This window comes from Larimichthys crocea, unplaced genomic scaffold (genome assembly GCF_000972845.2).
Source record: "Larimichthys crocea isolate SSNF unplaced genomic scaffold, L_crocea_2.0 scaffold397, whole genome shotgun sequence".
Classification (NCBI taxonomy): Eukaryota; Metazoa; Chordata; class Actinopteri; family Sciaenidae; genus Larimichthys; species Larimichthys crocea.
The window spans coordinates 415,413-442,493 of record NW_020855181.1 but is presented as its reverse complement, the minus strand read 5'-3'; the positions used below and the strand labels follow the sequence as shown (position 1 = coordinate 442,493).

Genomic DNA, 27,081 nt, shown 5'->3' with positions numbered 1-27,081 from the left:
GGTCAAGGAGGAGAGATCCAGCAGAGCAGTGGGAATGAGACAGCAAGGTGCCTGGACTAGATGGGAGCAAGCTGCGGAGAGAAAGATCAAGTTCTTAGTGCAGGCCGTCTAAGATGTACTTCCCAGCCCTACCAACTTGCACTGCTGGGGTTTGGTCGACACTCCAGCATCCCCTCTTTGCCAAAGAAAGGGAACTCTCGAGCACATATTGAGTTGCTGCCCAAAAGCTCTGGGGGATGGCCGTTACCAATGGTGTCACGATCAGGTGCTCAAGACCATGCTGTGCTCAAGAGCATCTATAGGGGCATCACCAGCTGTCGGAGGTCAAAACCCACAAAGGGAGCCATAAACTTCGTCAGAGCTGGGCAGAAGCCAAGTACAACACAAAGAGCAACATCAGGGCTTCTCAACACTGCACAGGACTGGCAGCTGGCAGTGTACTTGGGCAGCCAACTCAAGTTCCCCCAGCATGTTGTTAAGACCACCCTCAGACCTGACATCGTTTTGGTGTCAGAGGCAACAAAGAGTGTCGTCATGCTGGAGCTCACTGTGCAGTGAGAAGAGTGAATGGAGGAGGCCTTTGAGCGGAAGAGGGGGAAATATGACAGCCTAGTCAGCGACTGCCACAGACGAGGCTGGAAGGCCAGGTCTTTGCCTGTGGAGATAGGGTGCAGAGGCTTTGCCGGACAGTCTCTGTGCAGGGTCTACACTGCATTGGGCATCACAGGAGAGAGAAGGAGAAGGGCCATCTGGAACAACACAGAGGCAGCAGAGAAAGCCTCTAGGTGGCTCTGGATAAAGAGAGCTGATCCATGGTTAAATGCTGCTGGGGCACAAGCTGAGGCGTCATGAGGTCCTTGAGGTCCTCAGCAGTATTAGTTGTTTGTCTTTGGTTGGGAACAGTAGGTGCCAGTCTATCTCAACACTATGGTGGCCAGGGTCGAAGAGACTATTACTGCCTTCCTAGACATAATAGATAGCTGGCCACTGATGTTCCAATTGACCTAAACAGACATCTGTGTCTCCAGACTAGAATGTGTTGACAATAACACCTCCATGGGTAAAAACATTCTCTTTGGCTAAATCTGGACGTTTAGTATTTGTGGTGTTATTTTGGGGTTTAAAGTCGATCCACCAGCATGAGTTTGGCAGAATGTGAGACCGACTCAGGCACTTCTGATGAACTTTGAGAGTGTCTCTAGTTCTCCTTGGCCAAGTGTCAATAAATAATACAGCATAAGACATCAGAGGCTCCTGAACACTTTCTTCCTTCCTGACCTCACCATTGACCTTTGACTTCAGCAATTTCTCCACAACATATACAGTAGTAAGAGCAAATCTCTGTCTGTTTTGCACATCATCACATTTTGTTTCTCTTTCTGTTTTACACAGTGAGTTTGTGTGGTGCAAGCTGTTTAAATTTAGTCCAGTAAGTGCCTGGAAAGCTGGGAGCAAAATGCAGGTGAAACCAAAAAGGTGTGACTGAAGCAGCATGACTACTCAAAAGGGTCGCACAAAGGTGAAAAAGCACTGAACCTTGGGGTGTCCTGATGACTTAATTTATAACATATAACATGCCACCTTGTTAGAGATAAGAGGAACTGAACAGTAAATAAAAACATCATACTCGCAGAGTCCAGCATGTCCAGGTTGGGTCTGAGCACCACAGGCTGAGTCTGGCTGCTGCCCTCCCTCGTCCTTCTGCTCGATCACTCCACACAGACCTGAAAACAGGCGAGAAGATAAAGAGAGGTTCTGAATAAGTCAAATCAAGAACGAACATGAAGAGCATTATTACCAGCAGAAGGCTCTCATCTCCAGCCATGCTAGTGGCTCAATGAGGCAGTACTTGGCACGGCAGTGCTGTTAGGTCAGTGCTAACATCAGCATGCTAACACGGTCACAATGACAATGTTAACAAGCTAATGCTAAGAATGTGTAATGTTTATCATGCTCACCATCTTAGTTTAACGCGTTGGCATGCTAACAGTTGGTAATTAGTACTGATGCAATGTCATTCATTTAGCAGGTGTTCCACAGACACATTCAAATGTTGACTTGATGGTGACATGAGATGAAGCCCGTCTGATATACTCCACCCATGGTTCTCCCCCAAGCTGTGATTGGACAGTTGAGAAGATCTCATGGAAATAATGACAGAGCTCTGCTTTAGCCTCTGCAGCTCTCTGCTACACAACATGGTAATGTAACACACCTCTTCACCTGGTCTGCATTATGACTTGATTTGATTGTGGCATGTAAAATCGATGAATGAAAAAGTGAAAGCTTTGACCTTTGAACTTTGTAGGTGGTGGTGGAGGAAAAATCAGATCCTTCCGTCTGGATTGATGGACCAACAGACTCACATGTATCCTTAAAGCCATGTAGGTAACATGTATTGTTCACCATAGCAGTATGACTTTGTACAGCTCAGTTCACTGATTGATTGACAAGTCATTGATTATACAGACTAGCAACAATAAAGAAAGTCCTTTCTTGTCACCGTCACCAAGTGCTTGCTCATGGTGGAACTGTTATAACTGTATAATGAGTACGGTCTAGACCTGCTTTGTATGAAAAGTGTCATGAGATAACTTTTGTTATGGTATGGTGCTATATAAATAAAATGGAATTTAATTTAATTGAACAACAGAATCTAATGTTTAACCACTCAAATTAACTCTAGTTTCCACATTAATGACATGTAGAAAATGTTGAAATGTGAATCATATTTTGCATATACCTGTAGATGATTATCCAAAGATGATGAAGATGCTGCCCTTTTTTAGGGTGCAGATGTGATGCATTTTCCCAAAACACATGTTGTATTCATCAAATAGTTATGATTACATTAACATGATTACATTATGGTGACCACAAAAAAATTAAATGGATAAAATTCACTTCACTTTGATTTAAAGTATTTTTCATTATAAAACAATGATGAAATGATTAAATATGCTGCAGTTAACAGTTTAAGAGATCTAAAGGGATTAAATCACACCCACATGTAAGGTTGTAGCGGCAACAGTGAACAGAGGTTTTGAACTTAGCCATCAATTAACAGTAAAATCACAACAAACCAACTAAATTATAATTATCATCAGGTAGCGTTTGGCTGCATTAACATTAATATCAAAATCACTGCTGCTGCCTTACCTCTCTTACATGACAGAAATGTGCTGGACAAAATATTAGAAACACCTGAAACACCTGCGTGTGTTTAGAGCTCTGAACAGTCATGGAGTCCTGGCCTACCTGCCTGTGTTCCAGGAGGAGGTTCAGTGTTGAAGGCCATTCCGTTATTCTGTGAGACATCAAGAAAAAGAACAACACTGATTATTCACACGAGACCCTGGGGTGTAAAACACTGAACAAAGGACAGATAACACAACAACACCACTAAACAACACCAAAAAAATCTAATCCCATTTTAGAAAATACATGAAGAAATGAAATAACTTTAGAAATCACAACACATGAAACAACAAACATTTTAGAAAACACAGAACATTCACAAAACTCAATAACAAAACAAGACACAATAACCTTTAAAAATATTTAAGAAAACATAACCTTTAAGAAAACACAACACAGAAACCAAATATGTTTTTCTCACTGTACAGTGTCTGTGTGTCTGTACCTGCAGTAAAGCCTGCAGTCTGGAAGGTTCCCAGTCTCTCAGATAGAAGAGGCAGTCCCTGGGGTGATGGGCATGTAATCCAGACACACTGCACTCGTCCACAGCACAGGTCTGACAGGAAGGAGAGGAGAGGAGAGGAGTTTGAGGCTGTTCATTCAACCCATGAGAAGTTCACTCCTTCAGCTGTGTGTGGTTTTCTTCAGGTGACAGTGTGATTATATTAGCACAAATCGAAACCGCCGATCATCTGATTAGTGGATCCCCTGAGCCACAGCCACCCCAATTTTATAACTGACAAATTGTTTCAGCACTGTTCTACACTAACCAGTTTGTTATGAAATAATAACATAGGTTTGTAATCCAGTTTTTGTTAATGAGGAACATTTTAAGGTCAAGTACTGCATCGTAATAGTGCTTTGAAATATGGCCCAAAATGGTGTTTGATTATTCCCTCTAAAAATACACTGAGCTTTGACTCTACATTAGAGTCCAAACTAATACAACGAGAGACATTATTATGTTGTTCACTGAGCAAAAGACATGACCTGGTGAGCATATTGTCTCTGGTCTGCTTCTGTTTCACTAATATTCTTCATTACAGCAGCTGCATACCTGCTATATAATTAAACTGACGCTACTTCTGCTCAAACACTCAGTTTGGTTCAAATGGCACTTTCTATACAAAGCAGGTCTACACCGTACTCTTCATAATATTATTAACAGAAATCCAACAATTCCCACCATGAGCAAGCACTTGTTGACAGTGGCAAAGACTAAATTCCTTTAAGAGGCAGAAACCTCGAGCAGGTTCTGCTTCTGTTAGTGACTGACTTGGTAATCCAACATTTGTTTAGAAGCTGGTCAGTTATGCTAGCTACAGTACTTAGCAGTTAGCAATGGCTTCTCTCTCTCAGGCTCTGTGTCAGATGCTCAGCTATTCCTTTGCCTCATTTAGTGAGAATGCTACATGGAATAAATGTGTTTTGTTTGTGTGCCTGTTGAATTACTTGCTTGTTTCTGATTAGTGGGCAACTCTGATGTTTTGGCGCTGGTCATGCTCTTCTGTGCTTACTTTGCTCTTGCTGAAAACATTTCATGTTGCCGTTCTGCTGAACTGTTCTTTCCTTCAGACTGACTGTTCAGACTTATCTGTTGTTCCGTGTGTGAGGAGAAAAATATGTTCGAACAAAACTTATTTCATTCATTGCATGACTGAAATATGGTCTCAGTCCAATTCTCTATCAAAGAGCAAACCTTTATTTTACATGTCAATATGTATTTCAAATGACCAACATACTGCAGGTCTTTACCAGGGTCACTGTCAGCAGAAACCAGGACACCTGATTTGGAGAACTTACTGATGAAAATCACTAAGGAAAAGAAATTTGATCTCACCAGCTGATTTAGTTAATTATATTCCACAGCAATAATTCCATCAGTACAATGTGTTACCAGGAGTTTCTGACAGGTTGACTTCGACATTATTTGAATATTTAAGATTTTCCTCCAGACACAAATTATCAAATTGTTGAAGCAATGATAACTGCCCCACATATGGGGTGATTAAGGCCTTTTACCATTAAGAAGAGTTCTAATTTACAGACAATCTGAAACAATACCATAAATCCCATATATATCTTCCCTGTGTACACCTCAGTCTATGTTGTTGCAATAATGTATCTCACAGTGATATGTAGACCATTATTTTATCTAATAAAACATATTACCATAAACATTTATGACATAATGACAGCATGAAACAGGATCCATCTTCACTGTGTGTCAGACTTACGGTGTGGAAAGGGTTATTGCAGCCACTGCAGAACTGATAGCGACACTGTGAGCAGCAGAAGTGCATGCAGCCTCCTTTTGACAGCGCATACTGAAAGCGACAGTTAGGACAGGCTGGAGGGAGGGAGGGAGTAGAGGGGAGGAGGGACAGTTAGGAGAGAAAGACCAAGAGGTGAAACAGAGAGAGAGGAGAGAGGCCGTGTCATGAAGGTCACTCTGATGAACACATCATTTATTCACTGACTAAACGTGCTGCTCCATGTCACTCCTGTGGTATATTTCATTTAAAGGCAGGCTGCCTCACTACAAAGATTCGGATCATTCTGGGCCAAACACCTCACCTCAACACTACCTGAGCACCACCTGAACACCACCTGCCCAGCCCGACCTGATCTACCTGCTGAGAAGGAGGCAGAATGAATAACCTGCAGGAGTTGAATTAAATTAATCGCCCACTATCTTGATAATCATTCGCTCTGAGTCATTTAAGAAGTTGTCACATGTGAATATTTTTCTGCTTTCTTTAGTCATCTGTGACAGTAAACTTTATGGATCAGCTATCAGATCGATAATGGAAATAATCACTAGATGGAGCCCTGCTGAAATATTGAACATATTCAGCATTCAAATACAGTACAAGTATATAGTACAAACAATACAGTACAGGGACTAAAAGTTTTGGTAGTAAAACATCTCTCCCAGTCTGACAGTCTTCTGTCTGAAACACTCCAAAGGTGTTAGAACGTTGTAGCTGTGACCTGTGTGTCTCAGTTTAGTGCGAGCTGATGTCATCACCTGCCACTCGGAATATGCAGCATTTCAACTGTTTCAACAGCCAACAACAAAGTTGACTAGTCAAGTCAGTTACAAACGTCCAGCAGATCACAATGGCAGCAGGTTGGATGGAAAAAAGAGATGATCACCTTCAGGATAGTTTGCTTCAGGATAAATAAATTGCTTACAAAATTGCCAAAACAGAGCAGTAAAACGTTTTTCAGTTCCTTGTTGAATTTCATCAACAAGTGTGCAAGTGTGTGAGAGGGAGGGAGGGACGGAGAGAGAGAGAGAGAGAGAGAGAGAGAGAGAGAGAGAGAGAGTGTCTTACTGATGCCGTTGTCTCTGAGGTACCCAGCCAGGCCCTGTCTCTGATACTCTGGATCATTCTCTCTCTTCCATGACTGGTACTGTTCACAGGACAGACCTGCATGCTGAGACTCCCACTGCAGAGATAACAGCCACACATCAACACACTGAGGTTTCACCGGCTGTCTACGTCTGATGTCGGATTCAGCCTTCAGCACTTTCGACCAGATTTCAAGGTGGTTGTGAGAAGAATGATCAAGAAGTGACATTACTTGTGATGGAGGCTTAACGTTCATAAACTGGCTACTCTGTATTGCAATCGCGAAGTGTGCGTCTGTTAGAACGCAGTCCATAAAGTTCCCCCAAGGCTTAAATAAGAATGAAGAAGCAGGACACAGTCGATCCTTTTATGGCACTTTAATCCAGTACACAGCTGTACAGGTGTATAAATACTTCTTGTGGGTGTGTGTTTGTGTGTGTGTTTGTGTGTGTGGTTATTTCTCTGGATGCACACTGAACCATAAACAGCTGATCAACCGCTTCAATGTATCGACCGTAACCTCTTCTCCGACCATGCACGTGTCCCGGTGTCAGTCTCTTCTTCTCTCTCTCACCAGCAGCGGCGCTCTGCCCAATGGAGCGTGACAGCGCCCCCTTGTGGCCGAATCTGCTTAAAGCACCTGCTCTGTCTTACAGCCTTCAGAACATTACTGTTACTGTAAAGCTTCTGCTAACTAATAAATAAACCATCTGCATCTGCTAAGGTAAAGATTCCTTAACAATATGAATGCAAATATCCCTGGTATGAATATTAATATAAACTAATTCACACTGAATATGCAACTTTCAGCTACTAGACCTGTTGCATGCAAAACAATGATCTTAATTATACCTTTAATATCATGTATGTAAGATACTTACTGTATTAAATCATAAAATGAATATGATGTGTCATCACAGATTAAGGAAACATTACTGAAATACAAGCTTCTTGATAAATCACTATAGTCAATATGTTTCTTTTTTTTAAATTTGCCTTGACAGGCCAGGTGTCTGTTTGTGTTTTGATACGGTCTGATAACTACATGGCTCATGCCAAAGCTCTGGCTTGCCAGATATTAAACGTACTACATAAAGTGGATCAATGGAGTGAACCTAAGAAGCTCCATGAGCAGACATGTGGTAAGACACGGTAAATATTGGGGATGATTTGAAAGATGAAGACGTTTAGAGCCCAGAAGGACCCAGAGTGCCTGGATCTTTTTTCAGTGGGTTTCCTCTGTGAATCAAAAAAAGTCTCCACCATCATTGTCCCTATCTTTTTAATCTCATGGACGCTGTAAGATTGTGTTGTGACAGAGATCCTGACCCACAGTGGATCATGGAAAGTGACTAACAAAGTGTTAGTTATCAACCTACCCAGCTCTCACTGTGGGAGGTAGAGGCTGTTTTCCAGGACAGAGTTCACTGTGGTGTCGGTATGGAGGACTGGGCAGGTCGTAAGTTTTCCATGTGTAAATTTAACAATTATTTTCCTTGTAAAGTTTCCAAAGACACTGCCTACAACACCGCTGTGGGAAGTTATAAAGTCACTGAGTGCAAGTACTGAAATCACATCAGGTAACCACAATCAGTAAACAGCGGGACCTACTCTGCTCTTACTGCCCGAGAAGGAGGCTGCTTTCCTGGGGGAAGTGATTGATAGAGTCTGTACAGAGGACTGACTTGGCCACGGAGACGTTTAGCTCAGAATTCACAGATATTTGTCTCAAATTTGTCTCTTTAGGAAACACAACTGATTAATTAAAACTGAGTCTGTCACCAACAACATTTTAACTTCATTTCTGTGCAACATGTAAAACATTTGTCTGAGCTCTGACTTTAATGGCTGGGGGAGACAACAAGGTTAGAAAACAAGATGATCTGTGAGAAACCGAATGCAGGATTCACAAAACAGGGAGAGAGAGACACACATTATACTTACAGGCTTTTTACACTGAGCACAGAAACTGTTGCGACACTGAAAACAGGTGACTTTCAGCTGGTCTCCATCATAGATAAACCCGTACGAACACTGAGGAGAGGAGAGGAGAGGAGAGGAGAGAAATATTACACACTGCACACAGCTAAAAGACAAATGAGTGTGAGAAATATGAACAGTGGTGCATGGTACCACTGGATCTATTCTATTTAAGTCTTATTCAGTCTTAGTCTCATCATATGATAAATAAATATGATACAGCAGTGTTTGCATTATGCATTTCAAGAATAAAACAGGAAACGCTGAACAAACTGCAAAAAGAAGTTGGAAAGGAGGTCATGAAGCACGGGATTAACGAGCTCCAACGTCTCCTGCATGAACAGCACTGAGTTAGAAACTACCAGTGTGCTGTGTGTAGAGGAGTGTGTGGTTATTCTGTAGCAGCATGCTATCATTTGGACCTGATCTAATGAAGATACACACAGTGGACTGTGGTGTGTGTTGGAAACATGCTCTGATGAACACTTCTCAAATGAGAGGTAGATTTATCATAGCAGATACTGTCACCTACTTAAATCTAGCATCAATCTAATATATATTATCAACAGAATGCAAAGAGCTAACAGCTATGACGTTATCTCAACAATGTCTTTAAAAAGATCATATTTTTTGTTAATAACATATTTTAAGTTCATGCACAGACAGGGAAAGATGTGCATTCAATAGAGGAACTAATGTCGTTATGTTGTGGGGGGGGCAGACGCACTCTACACAGCACAGGATTAACAGAGCACCTGGCATGTTAATTAGAAGATGACGTTATAAAGCTGCTTAATAATGCTACGAAGACTTTAAGTTTCCTTTCTTACTCCCCTTGAGTGAACGTGGCCAAAGATGTATATAGAGTAATGTTCACACGTGTTTAAGATGCTCACGGAGTAACGTGATGGTTTAATTACCTGTATTTCAATTTATATAAACAAAGCATATTGCAAGCAAATTGAGTACATTATGTAAGGTATTTTTGTTTGTGAGATATTTCTTTAATGTTTATTCTCTTTAAAAATGCTTTGTATGATATGAAACTCAATTTGTGATTTGTTTATTTGAATTTATCTAGTTCTCACGGCATGACTGACCACAGCGATGTGCAAATAAATGCCGTGCATAAAAGGAACGTCTTGTGTTCGTGATTTCAACTGAAGGGAGTAATAGTTATACTTTACTTTGAATTGAGTTGGCATATACTATATATATCCATGATCAATCCAAACTCTGTTCAAAAAGCAAGCATTTTATGTCATTATGTCAAGTCAGCATCCTTTGGATCTGTTTTTTGCAGGGGTCTCCAAACTACGGCCCGCGGGCCACATCCGGCCCGCCTGAACAATTGGAGTGTCCCACTTAACGATCCCAAACAATCCGTCTAAACATGGCCTATTTTTCAAAATTGCATTTTCCTATTATAAAATATCCTCACTTAATTATTAAGCTTGGCATTCTAATTAAAATCTACCTTATTTACGAACTATTTACAGTACTAGCTAATTTTCATCCCCTCACACAATGGTATATTCCGACGTGACTTTGCTTGTGATCAACTTCCGCGCAGTCTGCCCGGGGGATTTATTGCAATCAGAACACCAAACCTAATGATTGTTGAAACTTCTTCAGTCTTAAAACTTGTAGAATTGTTTGTAGAATTTGAATTTTTTTGTACTCACATGACAGCACCAGAGGAACTTGGGATCCTTGATTAGAGCCTGCTCTGTCAGCTTCTTATGGAATAGCTCGTAGACTTCTGACTCCAGACACTCCCGCAGCTGAAGCACATAATACAAGAAAACAACCTGAAAATCAATGTCTGAAAGAACCATGTCAATATAGACACGTTAACATTGTTTGTAGTGGAAAGACAGGAATGATTCTTTAAAAGTGCACTCCAAAAATAAGATCAGTTTTTTCATGTTTAGTATTCCTCAGTTAGTGCCAACATCTGATGATGTCATATCAATGTCATCACTCAGTTTGGGCTAAGAGACTACAAATCTAGAACAGAATCCCCATGTTCTGATGTGATGTTTGAAAGATGTGGTTATTTACCACATTCATCCAGATGTATTATGAGAAGTCTAGGATCAGGTGTTTTTGACAGCATCTGCTGCTTCCATTTTGAACTCTTCTTCTCTTCTTTCTACTGATAACCCCTCTAAAGTCGCAGGGAACTTCATTTACAATCTATATGTATGAATACATGCAATGTACTGCAGTTCATTTGATACTGAGCAGTGGTTTTTAACAGCTGTAACAGTAAAACGTGTATGAAATATAGAAATGCATGTTATTTATTGCTGAGCGCCTCCTGTACAGTGTACTGCCCACTTTTTTGTGTCCAGCTCTGCTTGAAAGTTGTGCCACACACAAATCTCTGTCATTTGGAAAAAGTTTAAGAATATTAGAACCTAAAGCAACTGATGATATTTTTAGAGCATACAGATGTCATTAACACATATATTGGATTGTGAGTGTGAGTTATCACTTCACTCCCTCATTCCTTCTACGTTTCATCTGCTTTCCTACCTGGATGTCCAGGGTGGAGAAGTAGCTGTTGAGGTGTTCGGGGTCATTGATGTCAGGCTCCCAGCAGACTGGACACACCATGTCTCTGATGTGTTTGTCCCTCACTGCGATGGTGAAGTGTTGCTGGAAACAACCACAACACACCGAACACTGGCACGAAGTCAAAGACTGCATCTGAGAGAGAAGAGAGGATGTGAAAGTAGAAAGCAGGAAATGACTTCAGATTGTGCTTCAACACGGTGAAGCTCATGTAAAGATTGGCTGTGTCAGTACCTTGCTGTGGGGGAAGACGGAAAGGCAGATAGGACACTCTTTAGCCAGCACTCTCTTGATAAACTCCCTGTCGTGGGACTCTCGTACAGCCTGCACTACATCTTCCAGTGAGTAGGGGGCGTTGTGCTCCAGAAGGAGAGACAATGCCAGCTCACAGCGGCCCCAGCTAGGAAGATCGTACACTGCTAGTAACCTCCGACATATATGCTGGAAAAAAGAAAGAATTTCTAAATATCAGGCTGATAACAGAATTAAGACTGCTGGTGAGTGAACCAGTTCTGATGTTAATGCTCTCACCTGTTTGTCAGGGTGATGGACGTCTACAGGAGGTTCAGGCTTGTCACTCCAAATGCGCTTGTGGAAGGCTTCAAGAAGGGGTCGCTGCAGCAGGGCCAAGGCCCCTCTTACCTCACCACCACTCTGCCTAAAAACCTCATGACAGCAAGCCTCATCACTGAAGCCCAATGCACACAGCTCCTTTACCTGAGAGGGGTGGGGCCAAGAAAAACACCATGTCTAGACAAAAGAAAGACATTGTAAACAGTTTGATGGAGACATATTTGTCACCTTGGCAACTCTGTCTCTCAGGGCTTGTCGAGCAGCTCTCTCAGTGTCACCCCCTGCTGTCAGCCAGGCCTGCTTGGCCTCTGTTCGGGACAGCTGCACCACACTTTCTGTTTCTGCAGGGTCTACCACTTTCCCAACATCCTCAGCAGGCACTTCACATGACCTGGTCTGTGTTAGAGGAAGGTCAGTGACAGATTTGTCAGGATGAAACAGCCTTTGATTAATGCTGAGAGAAGCATACTGACTGTGTGCCCTGTGGTCTGAAGTGAGGATGTTGCCACAGACATCCTGATCTGGTCTAACAGCAGAGGAAGCTCCGACTTTAACCACTTGCAGGGCGTGATGCTGCTGTCCCTGGAGACCCGCATGCTTGTGTACACCTCCTCTGGACTCACTCCTTTCTTTTCCCCATCCTGATACAGACAGAACACAGACACACTAGAATGCAGACACTAGATGTATTCTAGATCCAAGGATAATGACAAGTGAGAAAGGTAACTTGCTCTAATCAGCTGAATTAGCTTCAGTCCCTCCTCCTTCATCAACCTCTGCCTCCAGGAGTCCAGGTGTTCAGAGGCGGGCTCTTTGGGTTTGATTGGCAACGCGGGCACCCGTCTGACAGGAGAGGGAGGGCGTAGCTTCACAGGCAGGGGTGCTGGCTCTGGACGAGCCAGGTCACACATCTCACACACTGTGGCAGGAGAGTAGTTCAGATAGGTACAGAACTGACACACCCACTGGAGAGAGAGAGAGAAAGAGACAGAGAGAGCGAAAGAAAGAAAGAAAGAAAGAAAGAAAGAAAGAAAGAAAGAAAGAAAGAAAGAAAGAAAGAAAGAAAGAAAGAAAGAAAGAAAGAAAGAAAGAAAGAAAGAAAGAAAGAAAGAAAGAAAGAAAGAAAGAAAGAAAGAAAGAAAGAACATTATCTATTGTGATTGAGTAATCTAGAGTGACATTTTAAAGGTTTGAACACTTACACACTACACGTGTAAGTGGGGACATGATGTGTTTCCATCCAAATGTGACTGAATTTCAACTAATTCAGTAAAAAGAAATGGAAACGCCTATTTTAGATCCACTACATCAGTCTAGTACAGGGGTCGGCAACCTTTACCACTCAAAGAGCCATTTGGACCCGTTTCTCACCGTAAAGAAAGCACCGGGAGCCGCAAAACCCCTTTTGACATTTAAAATGACACGGCATGCAACATTTTTTTTAATTATTACATTTAATGAAGGACTGCAGAGAGAGAAAACGAAATTAGGCAACATTTCTGCATGAAACAAAAATATTCTGTGCAACAACAAAAAAAAAAAATAAATAAATAAAATATTTATCATACTTAGTGATTTCTGCTTCTGAGCCTCAGCGCACAGCGTCTGCAGGTCAGGACTGGACAAGATACTGTAGCGTTTGGCGTTTGGCGTGGTTATGGCCGACAATAACACAGTTCTGTAACGCTACAATACATTTTAATTTAATTTAATTTTTCATCAATTATTTTCAAAAGTCACAGGGAGCCAGATCAGAGGGATCAAAGAGCCGCAGGTTGCCGACCCATGGTCTAGTAGGAGCACTAGTTGGTTCATGAGGTAAGCAGAAGGTGCAGAACACAGAAGAACACAAATTCTCCTGTTGGAAAACCAGAACAGCACAACATATGACGTCATTACTGTTTCACAGTTGATTGGACAATGTAGAAAGTTTGTTTCATGTAACACTGTGAGGAAGGTTAAATTAATCTGTGTGGAACCTCAACAAAACAGAAAACACAACAACAAAACAAACAAAAAAACACAACAACAAAACAGAAAACACAACAAAACAGAAAATCAAATCAAATCAAATCAAATGTTATTTGTATAGCCCAAAGTCACAAAGTACATTTGCCTCTGAGGGCTTTACAATCTGTACAGGGAGTGACACCCTCTGTCCTTAGACCCTCGGTTCCAGTGAGGAAAAACTTGGCCACAAAAAAAAAAAACAACACAAAGCACAACAACAAAACAGAAACAACAACGACATTAACCAAACCGGAAAAGGTAGGTACCTTTGGGCAACATGAATCATCGCTGATTGGACTGGTCCATCCTTTGAACCGGAAGGACACGGTTTACACGTTTTTCAAAATATAAGTGCCGCCAGTGACAGTGTATGCGCTGCTATTAAAGAATATTTTGCAGTAGGGGCTGGCTCAATTCGTGGCAGTGACAGCTAGTAGTGGCACTGCAGGTGGTAGCCTCAGCTGCCACTGACCTGCCGCAGCAGCCGGTTTCTGGGGCAGCTGCCACTGACTGCTGCTGTCATGGGCATCTGTTTTTCATTTTTATTTCCAATACGTGGTTTCTGCATTAATTTTTAAGGTTTTCTTAACTAATCTCTCAGCCGCTATGGCACAGCTGCCACTGACCTGCCAACTACTGCTGCTTTGATAATCTGTTTTTTTTTTTTTTTTTAAAGAGTCATTGTTGTATTAGACTCGATGGAAGTAACATTTCCATCATGTGATTTCTGCATTAATTTGCATTGATTTAATTCATCTCTCAACATCTGTCTCAGCCGCTGCCAGTGTCTGGGGCAGCTGCCACTGACATGCTGCTGTGCATGTGTGTGCGTGTGTGTGTGTGAGGTAGGCAACTAAATAAAGTGTGAAGCACATTTTTTATTTAAAGAATAAATATGTGAATGGTTGCTAGATTTGTGTTTCTCCGGTCACTTTGGAGAATGGAATGATTAACCATGATTAAAACGTTCATTCAAAAGCGCAGTGTTTTGTGTTGTTTGTGGGGTCATTTGTTTTCACTTAATTAATCTATAAAACTTGGCCGAATATAACCATCAAAAGTGTGCAGAAACAACACCTATGATAGGTTATGACACTTTATGACATACGTGGTATGAATTGAATGCTTTAACTGTTATAACATTACCTTTTATGCTGGAGCATTTTAAGTTGATTTTAAGATGGGATATTTAGATTAGCTTCCATACCTGACAACCCATTGGGGCGTCAACTCAGACACCAAAAGGGGGTAACTGCCCCATACACCGATGTAATAGTAAATTCAATGTCTTTGTTTCAGTCACTGGAGACGCACAACCTCCCCCCTTCTTCACACAGGACATCAGCTTTTGTCTATGTAAATAGTGATGCATACCTTCCCCCCTCCTTAACATAAGGCACCAGCTCTTTTTGTCTTTGTAAATTGTGATGCCTAGACTCAACTTTGCACCTGAATACAAGATCCTGCAGGATACTTCAGGTGAAAAGCATAGCAACGGTGGGCCAGCTTCCTGTTCAAAGGACGGACCAGTCCAATCAGTGACGATTCATGACGCTCGAGGGAACCTACCTTTTCCGGTTTGGTTAATGTTATTGTCATTTCTGTTTTGTTATTGTGTTTTCTGATTTGCCGTTGTGTTTTCTGTTTTGTTGTTGTGTTTTCTGATTTGCCGTTGTGTTTTCTGTTTTGTTGTTCTGTTTTTTGATTTGTTGTTGTGTTTTCTGATTTGCCATTGTGTTTTTTGTTTTGTTGTTGTGTTTTCTGATTTGCCTTTGTGTTTTTTGATTTGTTGTTGTGTTTAGTAATTTGTTGTTGTGTTTTCTGATTTGTTATTGTGTTTTCTGATTTGCTGTTGTGTTTTCTGATTTGCCATTGTGAATTCGGTTTTGTTGTTGTGTTTTCTGATTTGCCGTTGTGTTTTCTGTTTTGTTGTTGTGTTTAGCAATTTGTCGTTGTGTTTTCTGTTTTGTTGTGTTTTCTGATTTGCTGACATCATGACTTTTTTCTTGCCTGATAAACGTCTGGAGACTGAAACATTGCAGCAATAAAATAATATGCATGTTGAGACAGCGTGCAGGGGTTTGTTCTTTGTGAACTCTAAACGGTCCAAATGAAGGTTTAACAACAGGTACTCAGTCACTGTGTTAGTCCTTCGAGGAACCTGAAGAAGCTGGTCAGCAGAGAGCTTTAAAGAGGGTTCCATGTGTTTAACCTGTCAAAAGACATCAACACAGATCAGCTGATTCACGATTCATTTTCTCAGATGTTACTGCAGAGTTCAGTATCACTCTGTGGCTAGCTCCAGCTCTGAAGGTGATTTAAGAAATGATTACAAGGCTTTGTTTAAAACTTAATTTTGTATTAAACAAAGTCAGTTACAGCATTCTACAGCATTATTGTTGTTATTTCTGTATAGCAGACTGCAGCTATGAATGACATGTATACTATGAATGACAGACCGTTGCTAGGGATGCAGTAAAATACAGTACAATACAGTGTACAGTATCACAGTCATTACTTCTTCCCAGGATGGAAGCCTTTCTGATTACATTGTTTGCATTCCCATAATATTGTGACACTTTTCTTCTAATGAACAGATTTGATCAGTGTATTATCTATGATACCTGTCTGACTCATCTGGTTCAAAACTGTTGGTATGTTGGGACTGAACACTAGCATTCCTTTGTCAAACAAAAGTTCATCTTCTTCAACATCTAATTTACAGACATTCCAAACCCATTTATTAAAAATGGCCATCTGATTCATCTGTGGGTGTGAATCAAATTAAACAAAGAAAGATGATACAAGTATAATTCATTTGCTCTTAAATTGAGACTTGATTTGAAGCAACAAGCTCTGTGAGGCTGTACTCAGGCGCAGTAGTAATCTAAAGATCCCTTGTGTCAGATAGAGGGGGCTTTGTTTGCAGGATATTATATTCATAATTCAGTTTTTCTTTGTGTATAATCATCAGAAAATAAGAATCTTTATGTTTTTGTTAGCTTAGAATGAGACTTTTATATCTACAGACAGACACTGGGTCATTTTACACAGTCCACCATGTTGAACCTCCATGTTTGTACAGTAACCCAGAATGGACAAACTAACACTGCCTTTAGATAGGGCCTTTCACATGTTTAGTACTTTAGCTAGGAAGGAAAGAATGAGGTGAGGGGGTTGCAATCAGCTAAATGCTCCACATTGCTCCACACTGCACAGCACCAAATGTAAAGAACAGCTGAGGTTGACGGGACACGCTGACAGTTTGACTGACGAAAAGTCAGAGGCTCACCCTTGTTTGATCCTTAGAGAAACATGAATCAAATTACTGCACAAGGCAAACAACCAGGAAGAAATTCAGATATTTGACACACTCTTTTTCCACATCTCTCTCTCTGTCAGGAGCTGTGGTGATCCGTGGTGATGATGTTTGGCCTATGGTCAGGATCTACACACACACATACACACACAATACCAACAGTTAACTGACCTGGCTGTCAGGGTCACCCGGCATGCCCAGTACAGGTGCAGGTGGTCTGGGGGGGTTGATGGGTGGGTGTGATGGGGTCACTGGAGGTCGAGTGGCCAAACGAGGTCTTTCACACACCTCACACAGAATACTGTTGGCTGCATTCACCATGGTACAGCTCTTACACTGCCACTCTAAGAAACACACACACACACACACACACACACACACACACACACACACTCTATTCACATTATTATCACTTATCAATGTCATATCTGTGTTTCACATCAAGTCCACTTTGCCATTCCTTTAAATTTGCTTTTAGCTAACCTAAGAACATTCTCCAATGTGACAGCAGAGCAGTAAGTCAAGAGTAGTTATAGATTAATAGACTTCTCTGTCACGGAGGAAACTAGAGAGGACTGTAGTAGAATAAAGGAAGACAACACAGACCGGTGCTGGTGGCAGGCTGAGATTCATGTGCTTTTGAGCCGATTGTTTCCATGCGAGGGCACTCACACTCCTCGCACAGCACATCCTGGACAGAGTTGACTTTAGTGCAGTGAAGGCAACGCCAAGTGGAAGAACTAAACCAGGGAAAGAGAGGCTGTTATATTGTTGTATCAATACGTAGAAATAGAATATACATCCATACATGTTGATTTGATACTCTTCTCATAGTCATAAATAAAATGATCAGCTTTAAGTTTGATCATAAACTCCAGCATTTGATTGGCTGAGCTTGTTTAGAACAATACAAACACCCAATTGTTTTTGATTTTCCTCTATTCTGCACTGAATGAATGGTGTCATTAAACCTCCTGTCTAACCCACAGGGAAGAGGAAAGGAAGTGAGCACTTGAGTCAGCATCTGCTGAGAGCTTTAACTCCAGTTAAAGATGAAAATGTTTAGTGAAGAATCCTGGAGTGAACTGTTACCTGATACTGACCGACAAGGAGTGAGATCCTGACCTGTGACTGGTCCTGTTTTGGGATGATGATGACGACGAAGATGATGACAATCTGACAGCCGTTCGACGGTGGTTGGCTCTCTCAGGGTAGGAGTGGTACAGCCTGTCACATTCTGAGCAGAGCCCCTGGAGGCAGGTGAGGCAGTGGGCAGAGATCCGGAATATTTCACAGATAGTGCAGTTCTCTGAAACAGAGAGAGCAGGACACTGAACCAAACATCTGTACTCATTCAACAACACAACATCTGTGAGTAACTGTAATCAGATTGTTTGCTGGGGAGTAAAGGGTGGAATTAAACACTGGACTTTTGGAGAGTAACTGTATTCCTGCAGGCTGAGGAGTCAATACTAGCTGCAGTAGTTTCCTGTGGTTAGATAGCACAGTAGTTCCTGAAGGGACCCTTCCATCACTGACTGACATATTCTATGGATATTTTAGATAATATTAAATGCATATAAATACCAGAACAGAGCAGATGAAAAACCTCCTGCATAACTACAGGAAGTTTGTGTCAAATAAGCCATTTGGATGGTTTTAATTAATTTATTTAATATAATTATTTCCTGTGAATATTTCATCAGATATTTTAAGAACTTTTGATATAATTCTCTGCATTGTGTTTTTTTTTTAACAATCATACTTCATAGGCATATTTTTTTTTCTGATGCGTGGCCTATGTTCATGTTCATGTTCTTTTCTAATGTAGGACGATGTTGTCTAGCAGAGAGTGTAGACTTAATAATCTAAATTTTAGAAATCTGAACAGAGTAGAAACAATACGAAAGTGAAACAATACCAAAAATATCAGAGAACATTCAATTTGAAACAGAAACAGAATCAGTTGTATAAGATGATATTTACAGTGCTCATTCTATAATCTATAATTCTCATAATTACCAGCATAAAATAATGAACTATTCCCAATACAATTGGTCACATAACTAATTAACAATTAGTAACCGAATGTACATTCATAGTATAACCTCTCTCATTCGTCCTCTTTGTTTAGTGAGTCAACTGCAGTGCTGCTAACCGGCTGTTCATGCTCTGGCTCTGACTGTCTGCATTCTATTAATCATAAAGGGAACACAAATAAACCATTAGGATTCAACTCAAAGAAATCAGAAATCAGTGAGATCAGTCAGGATTGGATTTGACATGTTTTGACAGGTAAGCTAAGGCCAACTCGTCCCTGTCAAGGACACAAAGCGAGCACAAATGCTGCTAACAAAAAAGCACATCAACTTTAGACTAAACACAAAGTCTACATAACTGTGCAAACTGTATGAATGCTTCACTGGAATCACAGCCTGCCATCAGTGGCTTTAGTCTATTCAGGTGTCAGCTGCCAACTAAAGAATGCAGTGCCAGTGCACAGCTGCATATCCCTGCAGGTGGCCTCATGCCTTTTATATTAAAAATAGAACTGCTTGCAGCTTAATGGAAATGTCTGAAAACATGCAAAATAAACACATTTATCTACTGTAACTGGGCAATCCCATATACATATCCCCTGTGCCACACTAGCTCAATAGGCACTGCCGTAACTTAAACTGTATTTGTTTTTTGGAAAAGTTGTCTTACACAAAATCGAGAAGGTCTCGTCCACCCCATGTGACATTTTGGCAAATTCTCTGAGGGTAAGGACCCTTACGGTGGGAATCAGTGGGCTAGGGTGGTGGTCTTGTTCCAAGTTCAGGGTGTTGTTCATGTGGTATATTGGTACAGGAATTACTAGGCAAAGCATTGCTAGGTTTCTATTAAATATCGGTAGGTGGGTGCTCTGGCTTTGCTGGATGTTTGTAGTAAATTTTCAAAAAGCCCAGGCTGATTGTTCTTTAGTCCACTGTGATTTTATGTACCTTAATGCACCAGGATACAACACTGTCCTATACACCCTAAAATATTGTGCCATCTTGAGGGACTAAGATGGCACCGGTAACAGTTACCACGGTACTGCGCTCTCTCGTACTTTTTACGTTTTTGTGTATTTGTTGTGTCTTTTGCGCTCCCTCTCTGGCCACATACTCCAGAGACGAACTCATAAACTTTGGAATAACCAGCAGCAAAGTTTTTCCATTGGTTTTCATCAATCCGGAAAGTTTTCCAGAGCTACTTGTTGGAGGAGCAGCAGCTCTCTATGGACTCTGCCGAGGACGCCAGAGGCGCCGGGGGAAGCGAGCCGGTGCACTCGTCAGACTGAGGCAGCGGGGGTTTCGTACTGAACTCCCGTCTATTCACCTGGCTAACGTCCGCTCTCTGGCCAACAAGATGGACGAACTGCTGCTCCTCAACGCAACCAACATGGACTTAAACAGATCTGCTGCCTTGTGCTTCACTGAAACCTGGCTCGGTGAGCACATCCCGGACACTTCTCTCCACCTGCCAGTGTTACTGAGGTGTTACAACACCTGGCCGACCAGATAAACAACGTGGAGAAAAAACACCCGGACTCTCTGCTCATTGTGTGGGGGGACTTAAACAGAGCAAACCTGAGCCATGAACTGCCAAAACATAAACAGCATGTTAAGTGTCTCACCAGAGACACTAACACTCTGGACCATTGTTACACTGTTTTAAAGACTCATATCACTCAGTCCCCCGTGCAGCCTTGGGACTCTCTGATCACTGCATGGTTCATCTTATCCCGACCTACAGGCAGAAGCTGAAATCTGCTAAGCCTGTGGTCAAGACGGTGAGGAGATGGACCGACGAGGCCAAAGTGGAACTACAAGCCTGCTTTGACTGCACTGATTGGACTGTTTTTGAGGCTGCAGCCTCAGACCTGCATGAACTGACTGATACCGTGACATCAGCTTTTGTGAGGACATGTGTGTGCCCACCAAGTAGGGATGCATCTATTGTGAAATTGTGGGCTGATACCGATACCAATGTTTAAAATAACAACTTGCCCGATGCCGATGTTTTTTCTTTGTTACATGTATTGCAAACTGCATAACGTGGATCTTTCTCGAAGCATCCCAGAAGCGTCTCTATGCTCAGCTACACGTTGAATACGCGTCTGTTCTATTTTTGACACTTGACGCATGCAGCACAATTTCCACAGAGCATCTTGAGCACCGGGAGCCAGACACAGAAAAAGGATAGAAATTTATAATAATAATAATAATTTCTAGTATTTATCACAGTAACAACAAAAATGACGATAAATAAACACCAATTCAGCCTAATCTTTTTGACTATAAATCTATCACCAAAATAATAATAAAGGCTAGGGGAAGCTGTTGGTGGGCGTGTCTATACCTGCTGAATGTAACCGCTGTGAAACAATCAGTTTCTCTGATAATTTCTCTGATTAATAACAGCTTTATCGAGGTCTGCGCTCGCTCACTGTTATTGTCTGTCTGTCTGTTCTGTCTATATATATATATTATATAATATATATATATATATATATATATATATTAGTGCTGTCAAAATTAACGCGTTAATTTTGTCGATTAATTTTAAGAATTAACGCGTTAAAAAAAATTAACGCAATTAAACGCGGTTTTGTTTACTTCCGGTGGCGGTCCCATTTTGGATGTGGCAAAGTAGAGCTTGTTTCCCAGATTTATTAGTGTGTGAATGGGTGTATAAGAGGCATTAACTTAAAGCCTCACGGAGACTGCGCCCTGGGCGGTCGCCCCACATTGCCCATAGCTAAAACCGGCCCTGCTTGTTTTAGTTTACGGGCAGATCTGCCACATCCAATATGGCGGACATGGTAACGTATCACAGCAACGGACAACCTGCTCAGTGAGTGGCGTCTATGTATATGTCTATGATCTATCCTAACTAAAGGAGAGTCTATGTATATGTCTATGATCTATCCTAACTAAAGGAGAGTCTGTGTATATATGTCTATGATCTATCCTAACTAAAGGAGACTCTATGGTGGAAAGGCAATTTGCACAGTTTGCAAAGCCGAATTTAAATTCCACAGAAGTAACATGACTTAACATATCACCTCAAAGCAAAAACCCAGTCTACACTACAGGAGTGTGGCACTCCTCAGTATATTTCCTCATTCTGGCTTTTTTCTATTAGCACTGTGCTATGTGCACCTTAGCCAATAAAATGAATGATTTAAATATACTTTCTCTGTGTTTATTCTACATTAATTTGATCATTTTACATAAAAAAATTCATTATAAGCTTCAGTCTCAGAAAAATGCCTTTAATTTTTGATACATTTATTGATAGATTTATCGCGATTAATTACAGAATTTTTGCGATTATTAGTTAATTTTTTTTAATCGATTGACAGCCCTAATCTACATATATATAATATATAATATATATATATATATATATATATATATATATATATAACACATATACATACACACCACACACACACATTACATATATATATATATATTAGTGATTAGTGCTGTCAAAATTAACGCGTTAATTTTGTCGATTAATTTTAAAGAATTAGCGCGTTAAAAAAAATTAACGCAGTTAACGCGGTTTTGTTTACTTCCGGTGGCGGCCGCCATTTTGGATGTGGCAAGTGTAGCTTTGTTTCCCAAGATATATTAGTGTGTGTGAATTGGTGTATAGAGGCATTAACCTAAAGCCCTCACGGAGACTGCGCCCTGGGCGGTCGCCACATTGCCCACAGCTTAAACCGGCCCTGCTTGTATTAGTTTACGGGCAGATCTGCCACATCCAATATGGCGGACGCGTTAACGTATCGCAGCAACGGACCAACCTGCTCAATGAGGCGTCTATGTGTCTATGATCTATCCTAAACTCAAGGGAGTCTATGTATATGTCTATGATCTATCCTAACTAAAGGAGAGTCTATGTATATATGTCTATGATCTATCCTAACTAAAGGAGAGTCTATGTATATGTCTATGATCTATCCTAACTAAAGGAGAGTCTATGGCAGAAAGATGGATAAGGACAGACTTTTAGGGGGAACATTTCATTTTAAAAAGTTGCCCGACGGCTCGTTGGACAAAAACAAGGCAATTTGCACAGTTTGCAAAGCCGAATTTAAATTCCACAGAAGTAACACGACTTTAACATATCACCTCAAAGCAAAACACCCAGTCTACACTATCTACGATCTGCATTGACCACCACTAAATTGAAACGTGTCCTAGGTCTCAGTAGTAACTTGTCTGTAAAAGTGAGAGATGGAGAATTAAGAACACAAAGACATAAAACAGTAATGTATTGAATGAGTGAAATGAGAAAAATTCTGTGTTAAAGCAAGCCAAAGTCTGTGAGTGAAGATAGCAAGACCAGTATTAGGAGCCTGTGAGCATCTGTCACAAGACCAGAGCTTTGAGTACACAGGCTGTGAGTCCTCTGGATAGCAAGACCAGTAATTAGCCAAAAAAACTGTGAGCATCTATTGACAAGACCAGCGTCTTCGAGTGTGGTAACTCCCACAATATTCTGACGAGGTATTGTTTTTGACTGGGTTTGAGTCCCGGGGAAGTGAGGACCCCCGAATTCTGAATTTAACCCGTGAGCTACTTGCAGCAAGACCGGAATGTTGTTATTGTCTATGTGTTAATTTTGTATTTGTTTGAACACATTTAGATAGATTTTAAGAAAACATTGTAATCACATACAAAGTATGAATGTTGGAGTCTCTGAACACTGAAACATAACTGCACTAGTTAGGCGGTTGTGGACGTAAGTGAACAGTGCTCCAAATCACTGATATATGAGGTTTGGTGTCATGATTCAAGGCTAGTCGTGAATCATATGGACTGAGCGCGTGGGACACAGCGTGCCATACGGCTCGGTCGGCCAGACCTAGATAACACACAGATAACACACTCCCCTAGAAGCTAAAGATCTAACCGTGAGTTGTTCATAAAAACAAAAATAAAGAAAAAAAAGAGGAACAACAAGACCGGAGAAATAGAAGTCCCGTGAACACAAAGCACGTCCTTGAAAACATAAAAAGGTAGAGTTTAATTGTACACATTAAGTCTGCATGTACATGCACACACATAGACACACACACATAGACACACACTTGGGTAATGCATGAATGTGAATGTGTATGAGTGCTAGAGGAAAGTGGTTGAAGCAGCAGCACGGCCGGAAACCAGTCTCTGGTGTAAACGGAAGGCAGTGACCTGTTGAAGTAGACCACCGAAATCTAGATTGAGGATTTATTTGCACTGTGTGTAGTACGAACAGAAAACAGCAGTTTGTATATCCAGACGTCGTATTTTAATAATTTTGGCAGTATTACGGACGTATCAATTGACAATATGGACGGAGAGTTTGACAGAGAAACAGACGATGGGGGTGGGGACTCAGCAGCTCGTACAAGACTGTGACTGAACAGCTGTTAGAGATGCAGCGTGTAGTGCGGAGCATGCACGGTAGTAAAGACACAGATGAGATCATGAAACAGATGAGAGAGGATGTGAGTAAGGTTATATGTGTATGTTGGATGTGAGAAGGGAGAGACAGAAAGTGATAAGGGACGGTTAGGTAAGTTGTTCTGGGCAGAAGCCAAAGTAGCAGGAAAGGAACAGGAGAGAGCAGGAGAGGAAGAGAAAAAAGGGGGGTGGTTTAAAAGGAGAGAAAGTAGGGGTAGAGATTGAGATAACAGGGAGGTGGCAGGATCCTGAGAGAGGGAGAGATGAACCCTCTAGCTATAACCCGTTTGATTATAACTCCCACAGTAACTATGATGACATCCTGCGCCCCTCACACGCTATGACCACTAGATCTAAATCACAAGCTAATCAGAAACTTATGATGCCACTCATTCAGTCCAGCAACTGAGACAAATATCGCCCTTTTGGGATAGGTGATGTACAAGCCCTGGTTGTTAAATTACCTCCCATAAGTGAAGGAGGCACCCTGTGGCTTGCACAGCTTGATAGCCTGACCGCAGGACAGAGATTAGCCCTAGGAGATTTTAGGGCTGTGATTTCTAGGTGCCTCACAGGAGCAGATGTCAGGGAAATTGAGATAGACGCACAAACAAACCCACTAGGCGATGACACACCATTCACACGCGTCAGCACAGCAGTAGGCAGGGCCATGAGAGCTAAGTATCCTCTCCCCAATGCAGCAGCCATGCCCAAGATAAAATGGGATCCTAAGCAAAATCCCAGAGAGTTTCTAGATAAGAGCAAAGACACATGGATTAAACGCCCAGCAGGTAGGGACTCCAGACCTCTATCCAGTACCCCACTGGGCGCCACAGCCCTCACCTTTGCAGCCACCACACAGAGACGGGCAGTATCCGAGGGGGAGGGGACAGAATGGCCCGCCTCTACCCTACACCCCTGGCACCGCCCTATGCCCAACTGGAGGAGGAGGCGCCACCCAGATGCCAGTCACAGAATGGGACCGCTGGGAGGGGTGTGGAGACCAATATCAACAATGACACACCCCACAGAGAGGCCAAGACAGCATTAACCTGGCAGATCCAATGCTGTCAATGAAGGTAGAAGGACAGACTGTGAGACACTCGTATGTGCACCCCCCCACAGTGCCACTAAACTTGTTAGGAAGAGACCTCCTGATAAAACTGGGAGCCTCTATCCTCTGTAGCTCGGATGGATTAAAGGTGACTCTACATGATGGCACCATGTTCCACTGTAAAGGACCAGCCACTGGAGGGCAGTATCTACTCCAACCCATTGAAGAAACATATGCTGACATTTATTGGGGAATGCTCCAACCAGAAACTGTTCAAGCACCCGGTGTGCTTTCTGCCTACCTACAGTGGAAGCCCTGGATCGTCGCTCTCGAGCCATGTGTCTCTCCACCCGATCCTCCCCACGTAACTCTGTTTTATGATAGGCTGCAGACAGATTGGTATCAAGACAAATTTAGGATCAATTGGAAGGGAAAGATTGGGTATTCAACATCCAGAACATATATGTGGCGCCTGAGGGGGTAGCAGCGGGGGTTAATCTGAGTCCAGAACAATTAGAGTGGTACATGATGTCTGACGAGGCTGCACCACACGTCTCACTGGCTCTGCACCCACAGCACCAGGCTAAAGAGTTAGGAGGCATGGTAAAGCGAGCCCTGGGACAGCATTTATCACTCTCGAATAAGCATTAGCTTACGCAGCAGAGCTAGCCACGCCAAATTACCACCTACCTTTCCACCTGGATGTCTCTGTAACAGAAAACTGCGTGAATGGTGTTCTGTTCCAGAGAAAAGGGGGAGATAGGATAATACTGATGTACAATAGTGTAATGCTAGACAACATGGAAAAAAGACACCCAGACTGCACACAACACGTAGCAGGGATAGCAAAGCTAATACAAAAAACTGCACACATAGTCATGGGTCACCAATTAAACATCCTGACAACACATAGTGTGGTGGCTTACGTCAACTCAGAGACATTCACACTAACAACACTGAGACAGAGAAGACTGAGCAAGATCCTAGAGGCACCAAACATCTCATTCACACATGAAGGGATCAACATGGCAGACCAAATAGGGACAGGAAGTCAACATCTACACAGATTCAGCATACGCAGCAGGAGCAGTGCATGTAGAGTTAGGGCAGTGGTTGAGAGCAGGGTTTTTGACAGCTGGTAACAAACCAATCAGACATGAGACTGAGATGAAAGAATTGGCCGAAGCACTATTGCTTCCCAAAAAAGTAGCAGTCATAAAATGTAAAGGACACAATGTAGGGACAGACAGAGTGACACAGGGAAACAACGCAGCCGACCAAGCAGCAAAACAGACAGCAGGGTACATAGACAGGGCAGAAAAGACGGTACTTATGTGTTCAGAGACTGAGCTACAACCAGAAATTAACATGACCAGAGTAATCCAACTACAAAATAAGGCGTCTCCCCAAGAAAAGTCCCTGTGGAAAGCCAGAGGGTGCACAGAGACAGACGGACTATGGAGAGGACCAGACGGCCGACCCATTTTACCTCCAGGACTAAGACAGACAGCCATGGAA

The 27,081-nt window shown here is 41.9% G+C and overlaps 1 protein-coding gene across 2 annotated transcripts in view; it reads right to left on the bottom strand.

The window, feature by feature from the left end:
* rnf31 (ring finger protein 31) overlaps positions 1-27,081 on the bottom strand; it is a 44,408-nt gene that overhangs the window by 3,726 nt on the left and 13,601 nt on the right. The window contains exons 7-22 of one of the 2 annotated variants that reach the window (XR_003461958.1): positions 18,145-18,328; positions 17,626-17,759; positions 17,191-17,363; positions 12,422-12,655; positions 12,164-12,331; positions 11,919-12,086; positions 11,649-11,834; positions 11,352-11,558; positions 11,079-11,252; positions 10,223-10,321; positions 8,502-8,591; positions 6,540-6,654; positions 5,436-5,548; positions 3,644-3,754; positions 3,263-3,307; positions 1,628-1,724 (exon numbers count right to left, since the gene is read on the bottom strand). Coding sequence is in view for 1 of the 2 variants with exons in the window: in XM_019261996.2 (XP_019117541.2) it covers positions 1,628-1,724; positions 3,259-3,307; positions 3,644-3,754; positions 5,436-5,548; positions 6,540-6,654; positions 8,502-8,591; positions 10,223-10,321; positions 11,079-11,252; positions 11,352-11,558; positions 11,649-11,834; positions 11,919-12,086; positions 12,164-12,331; positions 12,422-12,655; positions 17,191-17,363; positions 17,626-17,759; positions 18,145-18,328 (2,302 nt within the window). In the remaining variant the exon portion in view is untranslated. Of the gene's footprint in view, positions 1-1,627; positions 1,725-3,258; positions 3,308-3,643; positions 3,755-5,435; positions 5,549-6,539; positions 6,655-8,501; positions 8,592-10,222; positions 10,322-11,078; positions 11,253-11,351; positions 11,559-11,648; positions 11,835-11,918; positions 12,087-12,163; positions 12,332-12,421; positions 12,656-17,190; positions 17,364-17,625; positions 17,760-18,144; positions 18,329-27,081 lie in introns of both variants that reach the window. The other variant, XM_019261996.2, reaches the window with a different exon arrangement.